This window comes from Hyla sarda, chromosome 13 (genome assembly GCF_029499605.1).
Source record: "Hyla sarda isolate aHylSar1 chromosome 13, aHylSar1.hap1, whole genome shotgun sequence".
Classification (NCBI taxonomy): Eukaryota; Metazoa; Chordata; class Amphibia; order Anura; family Hylidae; genus Hyla; species Hyla sarda.
In genome coordinates, this window is record NC_079201.1 from 16,374,733 (window position 1) to 16,390,610 (window position 15,878).

General features: G+C 46.1%; 1 protein-coding gene and 1 long non-coding RNA gene across 4 annotated transcripts in view; one reads left to right on the forward strand and one right to left on the reverse strand.

The window, feature by feature from the left end:
• Window positions 1–15,878, forward strand: part of LOC130297461 (uncharacterized) — a 188,646-nt gene that overhangs the window by 60,803 nt on the left and 111,965 nt on the right. The window lies entirely within an intron of this gene.
• Window positions 1–15,878, reverse strand: part of DLGAP4 (DLG associated protein 4) — a 201,823-nt gene that overhangs the window by 37,314 nt on the left and 148,631 nt on the right. The window contains exon 1 of one of the 3 annotated variants that reach the window (XM_056549959.1): window positions 4,135–4,174. The exons of the other annotated variants lie outside the window; for them this stretch is intronic. Coding sequence (XP_056405934.1) covers window positions 4,135–4,159 — 25 coding nt within the window. The 5' untranslated portion in view covers window positions 4,160–4,174. Of the gene's footprint in view, window positions 1–4,134; window positions 4,175–15,878 lie in introns of those variants that run through there. 3 annotated transcript variants of the gene reach the window in all.

Consider the following 15,878-nt stretch of genomic DNA (forward strand, 5'->3'; position numbering starts at 1 on the left):
GACTGGGTTCACACCATGTTTTTTGCAATACAGTTCCTTTATCAGGTTTTTGATTAAAAACGGATTCCTCAAAACCATATCAAAATGCGTGTACAAATTTTAACCCATATACGGTTTGAAAAATGATGTCTGGTTGCATCAGTTTTTTTTAAGATAAAAAAAAAAAGTATATATTTTTTAACTTCTCACTAAAAGGGGTACTCCGGCACTGAGACATCTTATCCCCTATCCAAAGGATAGGGGATAAGATGCCTGATCGCGGAGGTCCTGCCACTGGGGAGCCCCGTGATCTTCCACGCCGCACCCCGTTAGAATCGGCCCCAGGAGCGTGCTCGCTCCGGGTCTGATTACTGCCGATCACGGGGACGGAGCATAGTGACGTCCCGGCTCCGCCCCCTCAATGCAAGCCTATGGAGGGGGCGTGGCAGCTATCACGCCCCCTCCATAGCCTTGCATTGAGGGGGCGGAGCGTGACGTCACACGGGGGCAGAGCCGTCACATGACAATGCTCCGTCCCCGTGATTGCCAGTAATCAGACCCGGAGCGAGCATGCTCCTGGGGCCGATTCTAACGGGGTGCGGCGTGGAAGATCACGGGGGTCCCCAGCGGCGGGACCCATGCGATCAGGCATCTTATGCCCTATCCTTTGGATAGGGGATAAGATGTCTTAGCACCAGAGTATCCCTTTAATTATGAATAAAGTTTCAATAGTTTGATCGAAAATCCAAGAAAAAAAAACTTTCGGCTTGCACTGCGCATGTGCAAAGTAAAAAAAAAAACACATGGTGCAAACCGGATGGAACCGTACGCACATACAGTTCTGTACGGTTCTTATTGACTCCAATGTAAAAAAAAAAAAAAAAAAACGTGTACGGTTTCAATACGATTTTTCACCCGGACCAAAAACCGTGGTAGGTTACGATTTTGGGTACGGGAAAAAATGGACAAAACCGTACAAGATGCAAAACGGACACAACTGCATGCATCATTTGGCATACGGTTTTCAATGGAGAGTCAATGCATACGGTTTTCAAATTGAAAACGTATACGGGAACTGTATTGCAAAAACATGATGTGAACCGAGCCTTAGGGTGCGTTCACACTGCGGAATCCGGAGATTCCGCCTGGCGGTCGCTGCCGAAGATGCTTCGGCGCTTGGGCCGCGGGGCACTGTGCCGTCACCATTGACGGTTATGCAGTGCACGTGGAATCCGTGCAAAGAATGAACATGTTCTTTCTTTGCGCGGAACAATTTCAATTCCACCGCTGACATTCCGCAGTGTGAACGGGTCTCGCGGAGACCCATTCACACTTATGTTAAGTTCACACCGCCGAATTCCGCGGGACTTCCGTAGTGTGAACGCACCCTTACAGTCCTAATCTATAGGTCTTGCTGTTATTTAGCCTTATTGCCACCAGTGGTCTCCAATAGAGATGAGCGAACTTACAGTAAATTCGATTCGTCACGAACTTCTCGGCTCGGCAGTTGATGACTTATCCTGCATAAATTAGTTCAGCTTTCAGGTGCTCCGGTGGGCTGGAAAAGGTGGATACAGTCCTAGGAGACTCTTTCTTAGGACTGTATCCACCTTTTCCAGCCCACCGGAGCACCGGAAAGCTGAACTAAATTTATGCAGGAAAAGTCAGCAACCCCCGAGCCGAGAAGTTTGTGACGAATCGAATTTACTGTAAGTTCGCTCATCTCTTGTCTACAAACTGCGGCCCTCAAGATGTTACAAAACAATATGTTCCATGAGGAGATTCCTTATGAATTCCCATAGTGTGAACTGGTCTTTTGTCTCCATTTTTCTATCCCAGGGTGTCTCCAGCTGTTGCAAAACAACAACTTCCAGCATGCCCGGACAGCCAACGGCTGTCCGGGCATGCTGAGAGTTGTAGTTTTGCAACAGCTGGAGGTCCACATGGCTATAGACCAGTGTTTCCCAAAACAGGGTAACTCCAGCTGGGGCAAAACTACAACTCCCAGCATGCCAATTTATAGAGAGCCACTGGTTGGGAAATACTGTCCTGCACCTTTACGATGGCAGAAAAAGTCACCATTAAAACAGGCCTGTAACGTTCTCCACACCAAAGGGCCATTATATACTGACAACCGAGAGACATGTTGACAAGTATTACGTGTTCGAGCTGTCCAGCTTGTTCTACACTTACAAGCACGTTGTCAATTGTCTCCGGTCATGGCGGCACATCATTCTCATGGCATCCATACATTTATTAAAAGGACACGTGTCATGTAAAAAAAACGTAGAAAGCAGAGAGAGAGAGAAAACACAGAGACAGCGCTCGAATGGTGAAGATCGTAGGGGATAGGTAATTTTTAGGAGAAGTGGAAAGAGGCTCACCTTTGTGTGTTGTGCCGACAGGCACAACACTGATTCGCGCTTTGGATAGAAGTATGTTGGGAGGTAGCCGGCCGTCAGTCCCGCTTTGCAAGCGGTCAGGAACGAGTTAACAGATGTGGAATCTGGGTAAGCCGATGTCCCATGAAAATCCGACTTGTGGCTGGACAGGCGCACGCCCGAGGATGGACACAGAGCCGAAAAGGATTTTTAAGGCTTTATTTTTTGTGCAGAACAACGCGTTTCGAGGGGGCACGCCTCTTCGTCAGGTTCGAAGAGGGGTGCTCCCTCAAAACGCGTTGTTCTGCACCAAAAATAAAGCCTTAAAAATCCATTTCGGCTCTGTGTCCATCCTCGGGCGTGCGCCTGTCCAGCCACAAGTTGGATTTCTGCACCGGACATCGGCTTAGCCAGATTCCACATCTGTTAACATGTAAAAAAAAAAATGTATCCTACGAATAGGGGATACGTTTTAGATGTATCTAAAGAAAATGTATCCCCTATTTAGATCGCAGGGGGTCCGAGTCCTGGGGCCCCCCCGTGATCTCCTGTTTAGAGCCCTGGCCCTCTTTTACAGCGGCAAGTCACGACCCCCGCCGAAAGCGGAGGCCGCTACGCCCCTCTATACAGTTCTATGGCAGAGCCGAAGATTTTTTTCTTGGAATTGAAACTTTATTCATAATGGAGTGAAAAGTTAAAAACGGATACAGTTTTTTCTTAAAAAACTGATGCAACCGGACATCATTTTTCAAACCGTATACGGTTTTTAACCATATACAGATGAAAATTTGTACACATGTTTTGATACAGTTTAGTCAGGTTTTGAGGAATCCGTTTTTTTTTTTAAATCAAAAACCTGATACAGGAACTGTATTGTAAAAACGTGGTGTGATCCCAGCATTACTAAGGGGGCATTCACACCACGTTTTCGCAATACAGTTCCCGTATACGTTTTCTATGTGAAAACCATACGGAACCGTATTGAAAACCGTATGCATTGACTCTCCATTGAAAACCGTATGACAAACAATGCATCAGGTTGTGTCCGTTTTGCAACCTGTACGATTTTGTCAGTTTTTCGATCCGGGTGAAAAACTGTATTAAACCGTATACGTTTTTTTTTTAACATGGGAGTCAATGGGAACCGTACAGAACTGTATGTGCGTACAGTTCCATCCGGTTTTCACCATACGGTTTTTGACTTTGCATGTTTTTTTTTCTTGGAATTTCAATCAAACAAGTGAAACTTTATTTATTCAAAATGGAATGAAAAGTTAAAAACGGATACAATTTTTTCTTAAAAAACTGATGCAACCGGACATCATTTTTCAAACCGTATATGGTTTTTAACCATAAACAGATGAAAATTTGTACACACGTTTTGATACAGTTTAGTCCGGTTTTGAGGAGTCAGGTTTTTTTTTTAATCAAAAACTGATACGGGAACTGTATTGCAAAAATGTGGTGTGAACCCAGCCTTACTAAAATGTATAGTGTAGTGAATGGGTTTCCACTCACAAACTCACACATTGGAATTTTTGAAGCGGAATTTTTGAACGGGAAATCCGCTTGAAAATTTCCGCCTGAACAATGGCGTTGACTTTTGATATTTTACAAACATTTTTTAAAAGACAGCCTCAAAATTTTTTTTGTGGAAGATAGCCTAATACAAAAGTCCTTGTGATGTCCCCTTTATCTCTTATAAAAAGTTGGTCATCCAGCTTTCCTAGGCCCCTGAAAACTGCTATATAAAAGAATAACTAGGTAGATTTACCTTTCCTTAAAGGGAACCCTGCCATTACCTTTAGGCTATGTTTAGACTTTGGCTATCCGGATATACTGGGAGTTGTTCTTTTGCAACAGCTGGAGGCACCCTGGCTAGCAAGCACTCTGGACGGAATGTAAGTCAACCCTGGAGCAGTTGCCCATAGCAACTGGATTCCTTCACTTATTTAAAAAAAAGGCCTCTGAAACAAAATGAATCTGGTTGCTATGGGCAACTGCGTCACTTTTCCTTAGCACCAGATCTGATATACCCCTCCCCTCCCAATAAATTTCCAATTTTGGTCGGATTATTACAGTAAAAGTATACGCCGCATTGTATTGTATACAATATACAGTAATCCTTCATATTAAACTCTGGGGGAGATTTATCAAAACCTGTCCAAAGGAAAAGTTGCTGAGTTGCCCATAGCAACCAATCAGATCGCTTCTTTCATTTTGCAAAAATGAAAGAAGCGATCTGATTGGTTGCTATGGGCAACTCAGCAACTTTTCCTCTGCACAGGTTTTGATAAATCTCCCCCTTTGTCTCCAGTCTCCCATCCATCCGTCTACTCTCCAGGAAATGGCCGCCGGGCCTCAGATGGTGGTTACCAAGCAACAGACTCGTTTACACCGTTGTCGTGACAACAGTCACCCAAGCAGCGTCCTTTTTAACCCCTTTGTTATTACAGCAACAAAGTTAGTCCCAAGCCGGTATAATGCACGAGCAGGAATGAATGGAATGAGAAGAGAAGGACGGACGCAAGCGTCACCTTAGTCGCTCCCCTGCCAGAACAACATTTAGGTTCCTTAAAGGAGTACTCCACTGGAAAACATTTTCTTTTAAATCAACTGGTGCCAGAAAGTTAAACAAATTTGTAAATTACTTCTATTAAAAAAAATCCCAATACTTCCAGTACTTATCAGCTGCTGTATACTACAGAGGAAATTATTTTCTTTTTGAATCTTTCTGTCTGACCACAGTGCTCTCTGCTGACACCTCTGTCCATTTTAGGAACTGTCCAGAGTAGAAGCAAATCCCCATAGCAAACCTCTCTCCTGCTCTGGACAGTTCCAGACATGGACAGAGGTGTCAGCAGAGAGCACTGTGGTCAGACAGAAAGGAAATTAAAAAAAGAAAAGAACTTCCTGTGAAGCATACAGCAGCTGATAAGTACTGGAAGGATTGGGATTTTTTAATAGAGGCAATTTACAAATCTGTTTAACTTTCTGGCAGCAGTTGATTTAAAAGAAAATGTTTTCCAGTGGAGTACCCCTTTAAGGTTCTCCGCCATGTCACTTCTGTGCGGAGTACTTGATACGAGAGAGTTGTAGCAAGTGCTCGACCTGATGCCCGCAAAACGGATAAAACCAAACTCGCCGCGGTTTATTCAGGGTAATGGCGGGTGAGTCGAGGGTCAAGTGTCCCGTCTGAGACATTTATAGACTTGTCAGTGTCTCCAGCAGCCAAATGGGAACAAAGCAGGTGACACGTCCACATGGTCCTTCTGTTCAGCATAGCCCCCACAAAAAAGAAGGAACATTCCTCTACACAGTGGTCTCCAAACTGTGGCCCTACAGCTGTTACAAAACTACAACTCCCAGCATGCCCAGACAGCCGAAGGCTGTCTGGGCATGCTGGGTGTTGTAGTTTTGCAACAGCTGCAGGGCCACAGTTTGGAGACCATTGAGCTACAATGGTTTCCAACCTGTGGCTCTCTGGCTGTTGCAAAACTACAACTCCCAGCATGCCTGCTGGAAGTTGTAGTTTTGTAACTGCTGAAGACCATTGATCTAAGATATATTTCCACATTTATTTATTTTTTTTACCTAATAAAAAAAGAAAAAAAAATGCAGTTTTTTGTTGAGTTTTTTTTTCTCAAAAATAGTGGATTGTAGGTTTTTTTTTTGGGGGGGGGGGGGCATTTTTTTTATTTTATCATGACATCTCATGTGACTAATGGATTTCTATTGAAGAAAAATAAAAAAAATACATAAACTAAACCCACATGGTGTTTTTATATGTTTTTTTTTTCTACTATAGACTGTAACTGAGCTAAAAAAAAAAAAAAAAAGGGAATTGGGGGGGGGGGGGGGGGGTGGGGGGGGTGGGGGCGAGTCACACAACTGAGGCAAAAAAATAATAATCTTTTGTGGATTTTTAGTCACAAGTTCACGTGACTTTCCCACAACTGACCCCAATGCAAGTCATGTGGCTCTAACGTCGAGCAAGCTAATTATTTTGGTTGTGCGACTTATTTTGGTCCAGAGACAGCGAGTCTAGGTGCGTAGCCCCTCACTCAGTATTTGTTACAGACGTAACTTTCTTTGCGCCATTTATGTAACCAAAATATGGCCGTTATTTTGGCCTGTATTTTCATATAAAAATATATCAAAATAATATATTTTACAAATTTGTTATTTATTTATTTTTTATTTTTTTAAACAGCCTCAAAAAAAGAGTTTCATCCAGCTTTCCTGGGGCCCTGAAAAAGTCTGCAATTTAAAGCACACACTGCGGAAATCTCGATGAATCTCCGCTCGTGAGATTCAGCCTGGCAGCCGCCAGGACCGTGCAGCAGAGATGAGCGAACTTACAGTAAATTCGATTCGTCACAAACTTCTCGGCTCGGCAGTTGATGGATTTTCCTGCATAAATTAGTTCAGCTTTCAGGTGCTCCGGTGGGCTGGAAAAGGTGGATACAGTCCTAGGAGACTCTTTCCTAGGACTGTATCCACCTTTTCCAGCCCACCGGAGCACCTGAAGGCTGAACTAATTTACGCAGGATAAGTCATAAACTGCCAAGCCGAGAAGTTCGTGACGAATCGAATTTACTGTAAGTTCGCTCATCTCTACCGTGCAGTCACCATTGACGGCTTTGCAGAGCTTGCGGAATTCCTCTCAAAGAATGGACATGTTCATTATTTGCGCCGAACAATTTCAGCGGCGGAATTGTCCGCCGCTGAAATTGCTCAGTGTGAACGAGTCTCGCGGCCGTCACGCCCCCTCCCATAAACATGCATTGAGGGGACGGGGAGTGACGGGGGCAGAGTCGCAACGTCACGGACTTCCGTTCCCGTGGTCGGGACCCAGACCCTCCAGCGCTTCCGGACAAGAAACAGGTGGGTGCCGCATGCTATACTGCGGGAGTCCCCAGCGGCGGGACCCCCGCGATCAGACATCTTTTGGATAGGGGATAAGATGTCTAGGGGTGGAGTACCCCTTTAAAGGGAACCTTGCCATCACTTTCAGGCTATGTTCACATGCGGATATTTTGCAGAATGGGGATATTCTGCAGACAGTGGACGCCGACAGAAGATGCCAGTGCTGGAACTGCACAGAAATATGGCGTCTTCATAGTCAGCAATGCTATTTCCTGCAACAATTGATATGTTTACATTCCTCCGTGTGAATAAGGCCTCATACTGCCTAAGCCCTAAGGCACCTGCCAAAAAAATAAAAAATGATATGCATCAAGAATTGGGGAGACGATGAGAAGCCGCTCCCAGTGACTCGTGGTTCAGACTAGGGATCGTCCGATACCGATAATCTGTGGAGGTTAGGACCGATAGCAGATAACTTATACCGATATTTCGGTATAAGTTATCGGCTAATTTACCCCCCCCCCCCACGACACCGCTGCATATCATTGATTTAAAGCGGCGCTTTAAATCAACGAACTGCAGCGGCTTTTGCGATGCCATAGGCCTCCGCGCCACCGCCCGCTCACCGCCACCGCGACCGCCCCCCACCGCACCGCCCCCATTGCCTCCCCCATCCCCGGTTTTATAATTACCCGTTCCCGGGGTCCACTCTACATCTGGCTCCGGTGGCGTCCTCCTGAGCAGTCACTGTGCGCACTGACGGTGACGTCGCGCTGAGGATGTCACTCGTCACTATGCACAGCATAACGATGGACGCAGCAGGAGACAGAAGCAGCGTTGACCCCGGGAACAGGTAATTATAAAACCGGGGATGGGGGAGGCAATGGGGCTGGGGCGGTGGGGGGTGCGACGTAGTGTGGTGGGGGGGGGGGGGCGTTCACGGTGCGGTGGGTGGTGCGGCGCGGTGGGGGCGGTGCGGCATTATCGGATTATCAGCAAGGTAATTGCCGATACCGATAACGCCCAAAATCAGGAATATAGATAAATGCATTCGTGCAAAAAATGCAAGAAAAGTGCGCAGTGACAAATAAATACATATAAGTACATAGGAATGTCACAGCGCACTTCTCTTGCACGAATGCACTTATCTATATTTCTACCTGGTCCTGCCATATACATCCGTGTGGGACTACTGTATTATTGTTTTTGTTTTATATAGCTGGCCGTGACTTATTAGTGCTATATGGCCATTATTTGATTCTCTACTCCTCCTTTCCCTAATGACCCCCTTTTTCTGTGTCCATGCCTCTTGCTTTTAACCTCATTTTTGTATCATTTTCATAACAAAGATTATTTATTTTTTACATAGTTTTTGAGGGTCCTGGACACGGCACATGTTGCATGCATCTGAAACCTCTCATTATGGTACCTATGACACCGGATTACACAAAAATAGTGCCACTTTTTAAAATGTTTTTATCAGCATAGTTTAAAAAAAAAAAAAGATCTGAATAAAGGACAAAGACATTTTAGAGGAGACTCTAACAATAAAACCCCGGCGCTCTGTGTGTATATAGAATTATTTCCAGCGCCGTACTGTTTCCACACAATTGCATCAGCAGCAGACGAGCAGATCAGCAGGGGCCGGGCGTGTGCTGTGCTAATTCGGGAAACAGGGATTTATAATATCACTATAGACATCATGGCCAACTAAGCCTCCGTCTCATTAAATGCCAGAAAACTCGCCACCTCCTCTTGGCATGGCATCAAGTATCTGTCAAACCGGTATCCACATCTGACACCTTAAGTGGCAAGATTGTTTATACACTACCTTCACATTAACACGCTCCTTATTGATTCGTGAAATACCGTACAATAAAGCCACTTCATTCTCCTGTCATCAGATCGCTCAGTTATCTTCATGAAGTTGTTAAAAGGGGCACTTCACTGGAAAACTATTTGTTTTTAAATCAACTGGTGCCAGAAAGTTAAACAGATTTGTAAATGACTTCTATTTAAAAATCTTAATCCTTCCAGTACTTATCAGCTGCTGTATGTTAAAGAGGAAGTTCTTTTCTTTTTCAACTTCCTTTCTGTCTTGTCCACAGTGCTCTCTGCTGACACCTCGAACTGTCCAGAGCAGGAGAAAATCCCCATAGCAAACCTCTCCTGCTCTGGACAGTTCCTGACATGGACAGAGGTGTCAGCAGAGAGCACTGTGGTCAGACAGATAAGAAATTCAAAAAGAAAAGAACTTCCTGTGGAGCATACAGCAGCTGATTAGTACTGGAAGGATTAAGATTTATAAATAGAAGTAACTTACAGATCTGTTTAATTGCGGAAATTGTGTAGTGTGACTATAGCCTAACAATTCGTCTCACTGCCATCAGCAGCTTTGTCGGTAGTTCCGTCAGATTTGATGGGAACAGAAAGAAAAGAAAAAGTTATTTACTCTTCCCATCAAAATGACGGAACGCAGCAGACCCCATTTTAAGCCAATGGCATCTGTCAGGCACAGTTTGTGCCAGTCGACTGTAAGGTCCAAACGGGCAGTCATGGCCTCCGTTGTAATAGAAGCCACGATGGCGGTGTGTAAAGTGTCTAATAAAAGCTCCTTAAGGGATTGTCACCCAGCTTTTACAGGCTCCTGAATGGTAAAGTAGTCTTGCATTGGAATATTATTGACGCAGCTTGATACTTCAAAAATTAAAGAAGAAGAAGATCTGTCAACTATCAATCTTTGAAATCTGGGATTTGTCAAAAATGTCTACTTTTGTGAACAACTCAAGGGCTCATTGCAGCGTTTCCCAAACTGTGGCTCTCCTGCTAAAAACTACAACCCCCCCAACATGTCTGGAGTTGTAGTTTTACAACAGCTGGAGGTCCACAATTTGGAGACCATTGCTATAGAGCAGTATTTCCTAGCCTGTGGCTCACCTGCTCAAAAACTACAATCCCCAGCATGCCCGGAGTTGTAGTTTTGCAACAGCTGGAGGTCCACAATTTGGAGACCATTGCTATAGAGCAGCATTTCCCAACCTGTGGCTCTCCTACTAAAAACTACAACCCCCAGCATGCCCGGAGTTGTAGTTTTGCAACAGCTGGAGGTCCACAATTTGGAGACCATTGCTATAGAGCAGCATTTTCCAAACTGTGGCTCTCCTGCTAAAAACTACAACCCCCAGCATGCCCGGAGTTGTAGTTTTGCAACAGCTGGAGGTCCACAATTTGGAGACCATTGCTATAGAGCAGCATTTCCTAACCTGTGGTTCTCCTGCTAAAAAGCTACAACCCCCAGCATGCCCGGAGTTGTAGTTTTGCAACAGCTGGAGGTCCACAATTTGGAGACCATTGCTATAGAGCAGTATTTCCTAGCCTGTGGCTCTCCTGCTCAAAAACTACAACCCCCAGCATGCCCGGAGTTGTAGTTTTGCAACAGCTGGAGGTCCACAATTTGGAGACCATTGCTATAGAGCAGCATTTCCTAGCCTGTGGCTCTCCTGCTCAAAAACTACAACCCCCAGCATGCCCGGAGTTGTAGTTTTGCAACAGCTGGAGGTCCACAATTTGGAGACCATTGATATAGAGCAGCGATTCCCAACCTGTGGCTCTCCTGCTAAAAACTACTACCCCCAGCATGCCTGGAGATGTAGTTTTGCAACAGCTGGAGGTCCACAATTTGGAGACCATTACTATGGAGCAGTATTTCCTAACCTGTGGTTCTCCTGCTAAAAAACTACAACCCCCAGCATGCCCGGAGTTGTAGTTTTGCAACAGCTGGAGGTCCACAATTTGGAGACCATTGCTATAGAGCAGTGTTTCCCAACCGGTGTGCCTCCAGCTGTTGCAAAACTACAACTTCCAGCATGTTGGGAGTTGTAGTTTTGCAACAGCTGGAGGCACACCGGTTGGAGAACCCTCTCTTGACAGATAATCTCTAAGAGAGGAAGGAAAAGTTAGATTTGTAAGATAGTCACCCATCCTTGGAAAGAAAAGCAAACACTACGTGACACATTGTGACACCTATGATGCAATATAACTCACAGTATGAACCTACCTGCTAGTAGTAATAGCCAAACACTGTAAATTTCAGAGATAAAACATACAGAAAATCTCATAATAAAATACATGCACAATACGAATACAGCAAACGTGCCCCATGCTGGAAAAAAAAACAAAACAAAAATAAATAAAAAAAAAAGGATGTGGCACACATCCTTTACATCAGTGTTTCCCAACCAGGGTACCTCCAGCTGTTGCAAAACTACAACTCCCAGCATGCCCGGACAGCCTTCGGCTGTCCGGGCATGCTGGAAGTTGTAGTTTTGCAACAGCTGGAGGCACCCTGGTTGGGAAACCTTGCTCTGTATACTATCCCATATTGCAAGCCTTGCCAAGGATGATGCAAAGGGTTAACGCAATAGCCCAGCAGAAAAGAGCGCAAAAATCTAAGGGTTAACAGCGGCAGCCATACAGGGACAGACCTGGAGTGTCCTCGTCTGTACTTGGAGTGAATCTTCGGTCTTGCGGGATGCTGAGCTGGGTGTATACTCAGTACCACCCTATTGTGTGTTGAATTACATAGTCTTACATAAGTGGTGAGTAATGGCACATAGACACACCGCACCCTGCAGAGCATTGCACCCCACTGTACAAAAAAGAATCCATTCTTTATAAAAGGCAAATGCTAACCACAATGAATATAAATAAATAAATAAAAATGAACCGCCCATACAAAATAGAATACAAAAAGGCAAAAAAAAAAAAATTATAATAAAATAAAAAATAAATATGCAAACCATAAATATTCAGACCGTCGACGTTACGGCTTCAAGCCGCCAACTAGCGTGCAGGGAAACCTATCGCCACATCCAGGATCGTGTGTTTTATTTTCGGTGAAAAAGGGGTTAAGTGCATCGCTGTCACACAAACCACTGAGCTGGCAGACACTCCCCCTTTTTAAAGAGACGGCGCCACGTGAGAGCGTATATTCAGCAGTGACTCAGAAAAAAAGACCGGCAGAGAAAATACACACCCAAGCATGTGTCATATCTGCGCAGTACACAACGCCAAAGCGTATTATTATTACTCACACGGGTTTGCAAACGCTATAACCGAATAAAGGAATTTTTTTATTTATTTTTTATTTTTTTTGCACTGAGGGTTTGTGTCAGGCCTTACCATTTAAGCCTCGTTGACCGGCCCCCCTACATCCTGGCTGGAAACACAAAAAAAAAGGAAAAAACGAGGGCGAGGAAGGCGGGCGTAGATGTGTCACAAAGAGCCGTAAACGTGAATGGATTTCCCCTCTATGCAGCAGTGTTCAGGAAGTGACCCCGTCCATGCATTTTCTGGCAGTACGGTATGAATGAGTATACGGACGCCGACACAAGTGTCTTCCTGTCAGCTGCTCGTCCTGTATTAACAAACATCCACACGGACAGCTGTGCTGCAGCTGCTTATATAGACGTATCAACTTCATGTGGACTTGTGTACGTCAATATATCATATGCTCAGCCGTGAATCTATCTCCGCGTCTATAAGGCCCTGGTCACAAGCGTGTGAAAACAAGTAATGCAACATTATATACCGTATTTTTCGTCCTATAGGACGCACCGGCGTATAAGACGCACCCAATTTATAGGTGCAAAATCTAAAAAAATAAAAGATTTTGAACCCAATAGTGGTCTTCAAACTGCGGACCTCCAGATGTTGCAAAACTACAACTCCCAGCATGCCCGGACAGCCGTTGGCTGTCCGGGCATGCTGGGAGTTGTAGTTTTGCAACATCTAGAGGTCCGCAGATTGAAGACCACTGCATAGGAGGAGGTAATACTCACGTGTCCCCGCCGCTCCGGACCCGTCACCGCTGCCCTGGATGTCGCCCTCCATCGCTGTCCCCGTCGCTCCGGAACGTCTCTGCTGCCGGCCGGGTATCCTCGCTCTCCGTCGCCACCATCACGTCGTTACGCACGCCGACGCACGTACGCGACGACGTGATGACGAGGAAGGAGAGTGCCGGCCATACAGGGGATCCCTGAACGGAGAAGACACCGAGGAGGCAGGTAAGGTCCCTCCCGGTGACCTGTAAGCACTAACCCGGCTATTCAGTCGCGCTGTTCGGGGCGCCCGACTGAACAGCCCGACTGAACAGCCGGGTTAGTGTCACTTTCCCTTCAGATGCGGCGGTCAGCTTTGATCGCCGCGTCTGAAGGGTTAATACAGGGCATCACCGCGATCGGTGGTGTCCTGTATTAGCCGCGGGTCCCGGCCGTTGATGGCCGCAGGGACCGCCACGATAGGGGTGTATTCGCCGTATAAGACGCACCGACTTTTTCCTCCCAGTTTTGGGGAAAAAAAAGTGCGTCTTATACGGCGAAAAATACGGTATATACACACACTGCTCAAAAAAATAAAGGGATCACTAAGATAACACATCCTAGATCTAAATGAATGAACTAATCGTATGAAATACTTTCGTCTTTACATAGTTGAATGTGCTGACAAAATCACACAAAAATTATCAATGGAAATCAAATGTATCAACCCATGGAGGTCTGGATATGGAGTCACACTCAAAATCACAGTGGAAAACCCCACTACAGGCTGATCCAACTTTATGTAATGTCCTTAATACAAGTCACAATGAGGCTCAGTAGTGTGTGTGGCCTCCACGTGCCCATATGACCTCCCTACAATGCCTGGACATGATCCTGATGAGGTGGGGGATGGTCTCCTGAGGGTGTCCTCCCAGACCTGGACTAAAGCATCCACCAACTCCTGGACAGTCTGTGGTGGATGGAGCGAGACGTCCCAGATGTGCTCAATCGGATTCAGGTCTGGGGAACGGGCGGCCAGTCCATAGCATCAATGCCTTCCTCTTGCAGGAACTGCTGACACACTCCAGCCACATGAGGTCTAGCATTGTCTTGTATTAGGAGGGACCCAGGGCCAACCGCACCAGCATATGGTCTCACAAGGGGTCTGAGGATCTCATCTCGGTACCTAATGGCAGTCAGGCTACCTCTGGCAAGCACATGCCCCCCCCCCCCCAAAGACATGCCACCCAACACCATTACTGACCCACCGCCTAACCGGTCATGCTGGAGGATTTTGCAGGCAGCAGAACATTCTCCACGGCATCTCCAGACTCTGTCACGTCTGTCACATGTGCTCAGTGTGAACCTGCTTTCATCTGTGAAGAGCACGGGGAACCAGTGGCGAATTTGCCAATCTTGCTGTTCTCTGGCAAATGCCAAACGTCCTGCAGGGTGTTGGACTGTAAGCACAACCCCCACCTGTGGATGTCGGGCCCTCATACCACCCTCATGGAGTCTGTTTCTGACCGTTTGAGTGGACACATGCACATTTGTGGCCTGCTGGAGGTCATTTTGCAGGGCTCTGGCAGTGCTCCTCCTTGCACAAAGGCGGAGGTAGCGGTCCTGCTGCTGGGTTGTTGCCCTCCTACGGCCTCCTCCCCGTCTCCTGATGTACTGGCCTGTCTCCTGGTAGCGCCTCCATGCTCTGGACACTATGCTGACAGACACAGCAAACCTTCTTGTCACAGCTCGCATTGATGTGCCATCCTGGATGAGCTGCACTACCTGAGCCACTTGTGTGGGTTGTAGACTCCGTCTCATGCTACCACTAGAGTGAAAGCACCGCCAGCATTCAAAAGTGACCAAAACATCAGCCAGAAAGCATAGGAACTGAGAAGTGGTCTGTGGTAACCACCAGCAGGACCACTTCTTTATTGGGGGTGTCTTGCTAATTGCCTATAATTTCCAGCTGTTGTCTGTTCCATTTGCACAACAGCATGTGAAATTGATTGTCAATCAGTGTTCTTCCTGAGTGGACAGTGGGATTTCACAGAAGTGTCAGTGACTTGGAGTTACATTGTGTTGTTTAAGTGTTCCCTTTATTTTTTTGAGCAGTGTATATACATGTACACAGTAAAATCTCCCTTAGTGGACACCTCCCAATAGGGGACAGTTTTTAATTCCCAAAAAGAGTCCCATAAGATTGAATGTTTTTGCAGTCTCCAAATAGGGGACACTCCCAATAGTGGATGCGGACACTCCCAATAGGGGAAAACCAGGCTCATGTGCCAGCCCTACTTTGTACACAGGGCCTTGTACAGTCAATACCCCATTAAGGGTCCCAGACTCCCAGGGGGCCCAGGCCCCCGCTGCAGCAGCCCCAGTACAAAAGCAGCAGAGCGCTGTTTAAACAGTGGTCTCCTTCTTCTGTACATATGCCAGTCACATCAGTACATATGCCAGCCTTCCCTGATCCCCCAGAGCCATTCATTCCCTCTTTACCACCCCCTGTGCCATTTCCCCCCCCCCCCCCGTGCCACTTTATAAAATGGGGGTGATCAATTTAAACAGAGGGTAATAATGGGGGGAATTAAATGGCACAGAAGGATCATGGAAAAACAATGTGGCACAGGGGGTAAGGGGGGATAATTTGGCCTAAGGCAAAAGGTGGCACAGGGTATAAAGGGGGGATGAAATGATACGGGGGTGATTACACTGCACTGGGAGATTCTGCTGTAATGTTGCTTTTTATCGTGTTTTATAGGTATTTACACTCTAGAGTGGGTACAGTATAGTATTCGGTCATTAAAGGGGTACTCTGCTGCTCAGT